This window comes from Alligator sinensis, unplaced genomic scaffold, assembly GCF_000455745.1.
Source record: "Alligator sinensis unplaced genomic scaffold, ASM45574v1 scaffold104_1, whole genome shotgun sequence".
Lineage (NCBI taxonomy): Eukaryota > Metazoa > Chordata > Crocodylia > Alligatoridae > Alligator > Alligator sinensis.
Window position 1 is genome coordinate 1,505,482 of NW_005841867.1, and position 9,899 is coordinate 1,515,380.

The following is a 9,899-nucleotide window of genomic DNA, read 5'->3' on the forward strand; positions in this document are numbered from 1 at the left end:
GCATCCTGAAGTCAAAAATTGGACGGTTGGCTGGGGATGTGGCCAGATCCATACACCTTGCTAGTAGGGCTCTTAGCAATTAGATGCACCTATATATGAGCGTGGAGGCTGCTCCAACGCACTGGAATTCCAGTTGAGTTTGGAGTATGGCAATTACTGTGCTCTAGCAACCTCCTGAATCTCGTGTATCAGTGTCCCTATGCTTAAAAATAGCGGCAGGGGCGCTTGAAATAAAGCTAGTTGAATGAGCTGCTCTGATTTAAAATGCTTCCCACATAATGAGCCACTCTGAGTTGCTCTAATGTAAAGCTTCACCCTGGCCCCCCCAACTCTCAGAGCACATGTAAAAGTGCCCTAGGGTTGTAAATTTAAAGGCACCCTTCGTAGAAGCACAACATGCTGTCCCTGAGAGGACTCTCTCTGTCCATCTCCTTCCCCCCTCCCCCCCCCACACACTTTCCAACATGCCTGTGCTGCAGAAGAAAGGGAAATTATGTTGCCCTAACATGAATGGTTCAATGTTGTTAATTTAACCATGGCATTAAAAGGAAAAACTGAAGTAAAATGCCTTTGAATCTCTAGTAGTATGAGAGTGATATTGTAGCCATGATGGTCCAGAAATTGAAAGGCAGGGTTTTCTTAGGGTGATACCTTTATTGGACCAACTGCATAGTTGAGAGAGAGCTATACAGGCTTTTGAATGCAAGGTATTTGGTGTATTGGATGCCCTCATGGCAACTATGTGGGTAAAAATAAACAGATTCACCAGAATGAACTCCTGCAGAAAAAATATATAAAGAGCAAACACACATACATCATTAGGAGCACATTGCTCACAGAGTAACAACTCCCTCTGATCTTACCATCCTTGTACTGACAGAAAATCTACCCAATGCCTTTTAAAAGGTGAACTTGGGAACAAAAATTCATACTCAGGCCAGACAATAAGAAGTAAGGACTTAACACTGATACTGTTTTATGGCACATTATCGCGTCTCAGGCTCCTGTGGGCTCAGGTCAAGTGTAGTGTAGTATCTGCCTCTTGAATTCTTTTCATACATGAAAGTTGAGAATGACCCTCTTTCCTTTTGAGAGCCCAGTAATCTCCCAGTAATCAGCTAATTGTTTGTGTGCTATCCCTAACAGTTGCTTTGTTCTCCTTCCTATATATATTTTTTTTTTTTATTTTGCTGTGACTGGTTTGTAGTAGTCAGACTTGATGAAGAATGTCTTGCATTTGAAAGCTTGTTTAACTTTATCCCAATTATGCAGTTGATCCACTAAAAAATACCTCCCTAAGAAATCCTTGCCTCTGTGAATCAATGTAGATGTCTAGCTTCCTTTGGATAGGTGGGTTCTATATGCTACTGTGCATTTGATCTGTTTAATGGCTCTGTATCTTAGCTTCAACAAGCTTGCTTCCATATCTTGGTTTGTCTTGCAGTTAACCACCTGATCTGCTCATCTTCCCAGCTTTGATTTGTGGATGTGGGAAAATTGTAATAGTAACAAATGACTGTGTTTATAGTATGAGCCATCTCAGGTTTTTGCAATTATATTACCTTTATTATGAAATCTAATACAGTAATTTTTTCTTGTCTAAGGAAGTGTAGTCTAGGCAACATAATACAGCAAAAAATAGGACAAACCCAATCTTGCATTATTTTTACTAAAGTTGAATTTATAAGCCCCCGTTGTATTTAAAAGTGCTTTTGAAAAGTGCGGAGATAGCAGCCAATATATTTTGCTAATTTTCTGAAGAAGAGATAGTGAAATTTTCTTTTAAATTTTGTTTTTGTGCAGATGAATTTACCAGCAAACAAGAGATTTATGAAAAGGCAGACCAGAGTTCGGAATCTAATATAAATTCAGTAGAGGCAAGTAGTCTTATCCATTTAAATTCATTGCCACGTGAAAGATTTTTAGTTTTGAGAGAGAAGTTTGTCTTTTATTTAGCCTCAATAAAAATAGTGATTTCACCAGCTATGGGAACAGTCATAAAAGAAAACAATGACTTGTTCAGGAAGGAGCATTGTATTTCAACTAACGACCCTGGCAGACATTGCAATTCAGATGCAATTTAATGGTTAATTATGCCATAAATAGTAACCCTGCCACACATTCAAGGAATTAATAGCACAATAAAACAAGAAATCAGTCACAAAAATATTTCATAAGATGCATAACATTTTTGAGGCTGGTTTCTATCACACCTTTAAATTTGAACATGTGGCAGGGTAACCAAAGCTGCCTCAAGACTCTGGTGTAGTCCTGGGGCTGGAACTGAAAATCATCTGGAACTGCCTGGGTTCCCCTTGTACCACAAGTAGTAATGGCACTATTGGGACCCAATTCCTGAACCCCAAATTGTTCAGTTGCTGGGATCAGCTCCCATTGTGCCATTAAATGAATGTGTGCCAGGAGCCTAAATGTACAACATTGTTAATTATCCATTTCAGGCTACAGAAAATGAATGGTGAGTCATCAGTCAAGTATTCCCTGTGCACTTTTTCTTCTTTTTTTAAGATTAAAATTAACAGAAGATGCAAACACACATTGCATCTTCTGATCATCAGCAGTCCTTCAATGAGGATGACAGTATTTTAGTGGATAGGGATATCCTTGGTGCATCTGTAGTTGACTGAGAAGGCTGATCCAAAATCCTCGTGTTCAACTGCAGATGTGGCAAATAGTGCAAGGCGGAAGGAGTAGATCCTGGTGATTCCCTTTGTTTTAGTTTATCTACCTCCATAATGAGGCGAGTTTACTCAAAATGTTCAAAGCCTTGCATCTCACAGTGCCCCTGGGGATGATGTAGTGATTGAATCTCCTAGATATTGATGTTCATGTTACATTTCTTCAGACAGGCCTTCAGGTTATTTTTGAAGTCTTCTTTTGCCCACCTTGAAAAGTGATAATCATCAGTAAATTGGGTATATAGGACCTGTTTTAGCAGCCAGTTGTCAGGCATCCTTATGAGGTGTCCTGTCCAGTGGAGCTGGTGCCACAACCATGTCTTCAATAGCAGTAGTATTTGCTTGAACTACTTGCACTTATTCTTCTGTCCTTCCAATTACATGGAGGATTTTCTGAAGACATCGTTAATTATAATGTTCCAAAGATTTCAGTTGTTTCCTATATGTTGTCCAAATTTCACATCTATACAATAGGGTAGGGATAACAATAGCCTGGTAGATGAGAGTTTTTTGGTTTGAGTCCTGATGTCATGATCATCAAAGACACAATTTTGGAAATGCCCAAAGGCAGCACTGGCAGATTGTCTGGTGTTGAATATCATTGTATATGTTTACCTTTTGTTAAAGGTAGCTACCCAGGTAAGGAAAATGTTCAACGTTCTCCAAAGATTGCCCTGTAATTAGGGGTACACCGATTTAAAGACTTTTTGGGCCAATAACAATCCAGTTGCTGATATGCAGCCCAGCAGCTTGGAAATCAGCATCCAGCTGGTAAGTCTGTTGTGGGAGGGAGGGGAAGAAGAAGGTTGGGGTGTAGATCAAGGCCCCTGCAGTGAGGGAGGGAGTGGGGCTGGGCATGGGATGGAGCCACGAGCAGCTCATCCCAGGGGAGCGTGGCTCCCGCCACTGCACACATCTCCAGGGCAGCCATGGACGGCCACCACTGCCACCCACCCAGAGCAGAGCCCTGGCCAAGCCCCCCTGCCAGGAAGAGCCCCCACTGGTCCCAGCTCACAGTGGCAGCCTGCCCTTGCACCGTTCAGAGTCAGGGGTTACATGCCCTCCATAGCTCCCCCAGGGGTGCGTGCAGCAATGGGAGCTGCCTCTTCTCCCCTTGAGAATGGTTTCCATTCTCTGGCTCATTCTCTTAATGAATGTAGGTAGTAGGATTGCTTTTTGCTGTTTGCATGAGGGTGCTAAAGCAAGCAGCCAACTGGTGAGCTGCACCTGAGTGCTCAAAGTGGTTAGGGTGTGCTGGGGTTTCAGAAAGGGGTGTTGGCTTGGGGCCAGCAACACCCCTCCGGGCAGGAAACATGGAGGGAATAAGTGGGAAGGGTCAGGAATGGTGTATCCTGGGATGCTGAAGGAATTCAAATAGAGATTTTTGTCCGCAGAGATGACTAGCAATGTCTTGGAACAACTTAGGTAAAATAGATCAATGGTAACCCTCACTTGAAATGAACTTTAAAACATTTAGAGGGTACTTAGTACAGGGTAACACCCTTTAATGGGTGAATGCTCCTGTCTGAAATGCCTTTTTAATGGATTAAATGTAACCTGTAATAAGATCAGGGGCTACAACCGGCATGATCCTTGTCTCGGTTGTTTATTCCAATACATGTATTTATTTCAGCCTCTGAAATTCAGACATTTGGGAAGTGGCTGTTTCACTTAGGCCTTTTACAGTAAATAAAACTTGCAATTATTAAATAAAATGGGAATGACAAGAAGTGACAATTCGATCTTGATTCCAGACAGATGCTTGAACAGACTTTGGTGAAGGAGGCAATTAGATGAACTAGAGAATAATTAATTTATGTCATTAAACTAATAATGGAGTTTTCTATAACTAGAACCTACCTTTATTATGGTTATGCCCTCCAATCAGCCTCTGTAGTTGGGACTTGTGAGACCATCTACAATGTTTTGTATTTACCCCATTACTTTATGGGAAGTGGAAGTACACAAAAGCTCTGTTTTTCACTCCACAGTTCTGTAGAGAGTTCTTTTTAAGATCATGGCTACAAAAGGCATGATCCTTGTCTCTGTTGTTTATGCCAATACATTAGATGTACCCCGATACATTGGTCCCATAACAGATCAGCATTAATATAGGGAAAATCAACAGTATTGGAAATTGGGTTTTTTTGCCTGATGTGGCCGATAATGTGGCCAATAAATGCCCCATGCATGTGCATAGCTGCAGCATGCACATGGCCCGGAGTACAGCCCAGCAGCTTGGAGGGCAGGATCAGGCTAGTAAGTCTGGTATGGGGGAAGTGGGGGGGCAGAGTGAAACCTCTGCAGTGAGGGAGGGAGTGGGGCAAGGGCAGGGGCAGGTGCTGCACAGCCGGGGCGGGGTGTGGGATGGAGCCACAAGCAGCTCGTCTGGGGAGCACAGGGAGGGGGGATAGTTCCTGCTACTGTGCGCACCCCAAAAGGTCATGGGGGTATGTGCCTTTGGATCTGCGTGCGGGGTGGGGCGGGCTGTTGCTGCAGTCTGGGGCTGGGGGCTGTCCAGGCTCTTCCCAGTGGGGGTGTTGGGCTGGGGCTGTACTTGGGATGGGCAGCGGTGGCTCTGGGAAGAGAGCTATGGGGCGGAGGTATGGCGAATTTTGGAGTTGCTGCAACCCCCCCACTCCCCTCCCAGTGCTACTTCCTGCTCTAAGTGCAGCCTGGCCCAGCCCCCAAACTGAGAAGGGCCCAGCGCAGCCCTGGCCTCAGCCCACAGTGGCAGCCCGCCCTGCCCCACATTGATCTGAGGGCACATGCCTCCCATGCCCTCCCGGGGTGCATTCAGGGTAGGAGCTATCCCCCCACCCCCAGATGAGCTGCTCATGACTCCGTCCCACACTCCCACTTCCCTCACCACAGGGGCCTCGATCACCTCCCCACCCTTCCCTCCCCCTTCCCCACCCTAACAGACCTACCAGCTGAACGCTGCTCTGCAAGCTGCTGGGCTGGCCACATGCATACTGCAGATGTGCATGCACGTGGCATTTATCGGTGACATTTTTCAGCCACGTCAGCTGAAAAAGCCAATTGCTGATTTTAACGTCAGTTTGTCTTGTGTCAGTGCTGATTCGATATGAACCGATGTATTGGTGTACCTCCACTTGTAATTGTAATGTATGGAGGAGCAGCTGGTTGTTTTGGGTGGATTGGTAAAGTATTTTAGTTTTCATGAAGTTGATGGTGAGTTCAAGCATTCCGTGTGCTTCACAGAAGCAGTCAAGAGTGATCTGGAGCTCTTTAGTTGAGTGGGCACACATGACGCATGATATATTGAAAACCAGTAATGGAGGTGTTGGTTAACTTGGATTTGGAATGTAAATGGTTGATGTTAAAAGTTTGGCAGGATTTGATTTTTATCGATAGACGTCGATTTCACCTGATTCACAAACCAACAGAAAAATGTTTCTGCTAGTAATCATTGACATTTACATAAGAGACATAAACAAGAAAAAAAATCTGTAGGGAACACTATATGCACATACACACACCACTGCAGGAGCTTGGGGCCATGTCAGTAAGGCTGTGCTGAGGTGTGGGGGTTAGTAGCATGGAGCTTGGTGCTGCCAGCCATTCACTCTGCCCAGGTCCCAGCTGGGGCAGGGGCCAAATTTCTGTGGAGCCTGACCTGACACCTGCATGATCAGGGCAGGAGCCCAACTCCCATAGTGGCCCGGCTGGGCTGTGTAGGAATTTGGCCCTTGCTTCGTCTGGGATTTAGGAAGCGCGTGTCGCCAGTGGCACCACGCTCTTGGACACTACCATCTAACATCTCCCACTCCTGGCACAGCCCCCAACTCCTGCAGTGGCTGCTATGCATGTGTGTGTGTGTGTGTGTGTGTGTACATGCGATAAATCAGTAAAAAAAATCACCTATAATGTCGTACAGTCCTAAAGATGTCAATTGATAAAAAATCAAACTAATTGCTTAAAAGTAAACATTGATTTTACCCATTGGAATTTAAAATAAAAATTGAATTCTGCCAAGTGTAGTCATACTGGAAGCTGACTCCAGATGGAAGTCTGTCAGTAATGAGATGTGAAGTAGCTTTGATATAAATGGAAATGGGTGTTGGTGCAATCCATGCAACCTTGGTTGACTCCAGTGAAGGGGTCCATTTCCAAGCCATTACTTAAGATAGTTACTGTCTTGTCATCATGGCAAGGTCTAATAGTAGTAACAAATTTTGTCAGTCATCCAGATCTCTTCAGGGTGTTCCACAAGGTCTCTCTGTTGACTGAATCAGAGACCTTAGTCAGGTCAGTGAAGGCCATGTGAAGATCTTGGTGTGTAGCTCAGGGCACTTTCCCAGCAGCCGTCTAGCACCAAAGATCGTATCTATTTTACGTGAGTAGTCTGAAAAGACATTGGGACTCAGGTGAAGCTTCTCAGTGAGGAAAATGAAGGCAAAGATCTTCCCAGCTATGGACAAGGAGTACAATACTGCAATAATTGCTGCCATCTGATGTCTCCTTTCTTGAGTATGCTAATAATTCTGGCATCCCTCAAGTTGCTGTGAATCTGTTCATGTTTCCAGATTTTCATAATAATCAGGTTCAGTTGGTAAGAGAGGTTTTTTTTCCACCTTTATAACTTTTACCTGGTATTCTATAAGAACCACATGCTTTGTTGTTCTTCATCTGCTTAATGGCTTTCAAAGCTTCTTGATAAATTAGGAAGGCTTAATGGGGTGTGTTGTGGAATGGCTTTAGTGGTTTCATTTTTAACACTAGAATCCTGGGTCAGGAGCTCTTCAGTGTGTTCCTTCCACTGTGTTGATGGCAGAGCTGTCTTACAAGGGTGTTGTTCCAACTTTGGACCTCAGAAGGGATGGCTTCTTGTGTGCCAAGAATCATCTTATCTTTGGGAGCAGATAAGGGGACTTAGTTGAGTTTAAAATAGAATTCTTTTGTTTTGTCATCTGCATTCGGTCAGGGCATATGCACCGATGACTTGCATGTATCTGCTGGTGCTTGATATGTGACCTTCAAAGCTATTGCTTTTTAATATATAAGTATAACTACTTTCTTTTCTACTCTCCATACTAATATGTCCCTAATTAGGCTACTCATAAAATCAGTAGATGTTAACAGATGCAAGCAACCTCATTTTTTTTAAAACATTCTCAGAGATTTTTTTCATTATTTCCTCCCAACAGTTGTATTTCTGCTCTTAAGCACATTGGTCTAAAATAGTAGTCAGTTCTGATGCAGTAATAGGTTACCTAATATGAATGTTTCAGCTCTTTGACTGCAGAGTTGGGTTTTTTTTATATAACATGTAGGCTGAACTGTATGTCAAAAAATACTGGTCTTGGACTACTCACATTTTTCATATGATTTAGGAATCTACCGAATTCACGATTTCATGAATTCTGTGAAATCCAGCATTGCCCATGAAATCCACAAAATCTGCGGGGGGGGGGACTTACCGAGGGCAGAGGGCTGCCAGCAAGATGGCTGCCACCCCTACCCTTTGCCACTGATTGGCTGCAAGGGCTGTTTGTCACATGATCCTGCCCCCCCCACCAGTCAGGGTGAGAAGTAAAGCTGCATGACAACAGCCCTCGCAGCCAATTAGCAGTCAGGGGTGAGGCCACCGGGGCCCCTTGGCCTATGAGAGGTATGGGAGGGGGCCTGCCATGCTCCACCTGAAAAATGGCTGCCTATGAAATTGGGAAGCAGCCACCAAGCATTAGGTGGTTCCTACAAATGATTGTGGCAGTACAGGCAGTCTTTATCCTGTTGTTTGAGCAGATACCTGTGCTGACTCAGTGACAGTAACAACATCTTTTTGTTTGTTTGTTTGTTTAAAGCAAAATCAACCTGCAATAGTTAAACGGAAAAGAGGAAGGCCTCGTAAATACCCTCTTGAAGCAGTACAGCCAGGTAGTGAATACTAGGGGAAACTTTGAAGGGAAAACATGACAGTGTTAACAGTGACGTTCTGAGTTGTTTTCTATTCTTTCAGATGCAAATTTAAAAGTTGATAAAAGCATTGGGAATGTAAGTATCATTTTATTTGGACAAGCACATTTGTACTGACTGTTTTAAAAAAATATATTTTCCTGGGTAACATTTTAGAGTCTGAGTGAACCTGTGCAGCGTGGAGCAAAAACTAATAAACTAGAAAATTAAGCTGTATAAGCCTAAAAACAATGTCTGGAGAATCTTTCAATATAGCAATCAAATGGGTAAGAAACAAAGCATTCTAAACGCTAGGAACTAATCGACAATGTCAAGCAGCCTAATAATGCTATATTCAGTTCATCACACTAGATATAAATTCAAAGGTTGAGGCTACCATGAAAATGTCAGACATTCTCTAGATGCATTTGTACACAGATTTAAAGTGTGTGTCTGCACACATGTGCTGTCAGAATTTACTGTGGTCTAATAATTAAACATGAGGTAAAGTGACTGAGACCAGTTTTGTCTGCCAGCCTTCCTGTCCCACTTGTTCCCAACAACGTGCGTGCTTCAAATGGAGCTTTAGACCCCTTAGTATGGGCTCTCAACTTGAGTAACAATGACATTTTTTTATTACTGTTGCTATAGCAAATTATAATTCCACACAGCTTTTTTCCATCAAAAGTAAATAATGTATTGTGGTTGTGGTAATTTTGTGCGTGTCCATTTTTAAAATTCATGTGAAATTACAGCACTGCATGTTCTTTTTTTATGGCCTTAGACCACTGGTCACTAGCCAGTTGATCGCGGAGCCTCTTGCAGTTAATCTGAGGTTGTGGAGGGTGGGGGCTGAGCATGTGTGTGCATGCCACCTCCCAGCCCAACAGGTCAGTCCACCAGGGAGGGAAAGGGCAAAGGCCAGATCAAGGCCCCCGCAGTGAGGGACAGAGTGCGGCAGAGGCAGGAACAAAGATAAAGTGAGCAGGGTCCTGGCTGGGTAGGTGGTGGGAGGATTGAGCCCGGGCAGCTCAAGGAGGCAGCTGCCATTGTGGGCTGGCCTTTATGCCCCAGTCCCTGCTGCAGCTGGCTCAGGAGCAGCCCCATGCCATGTGCACCTGCTGCTGGGTGGGCAGGGGGTGAGGCTCAGCTCAGTGGCAGGGGCACATGGCGTTGGGCCACTCCTGGGGCAGCTACAACAGGGCTCAGGGCACAAAGCCTAGTCCGCAATGGCAGCTGCCTCCACCAAGCACAGATGCGGGGCAGCGTTGGGGGGCTGGGGGC

The 9,899-nt window shown here is 44.3% G+C and overlaps 1 protein-coding gene across 1 annotated transcript in view; it reads left to right on the top strand.

The window, feature by feature from the left end:
- Nucleotides 1-9,899, top strand: part of BOD1L1 (biorientation of chromosomes in cell division 1 like 1) — a 62,930-nt gene that overhangs the window by 43,500 nt on the left and 9,531 nt on the right. The window contains exons 20-22 of the mRNA XM_025192546.1: nt 1,804-1,877; nt 8,525-8,597; nt 8,680-8,714. Of these exons, the coding sequence (XP_025048331.1) occupies nt 1,804-1,877; nt 8,525-8,597; nt 8,680-8,714 (182 nt within the window). The remainder of the gene's footprint in view (nt 1-1,803; nt 1,878-8,524; nt 8,598-8,679; nt 8,715-9,899) is intronic.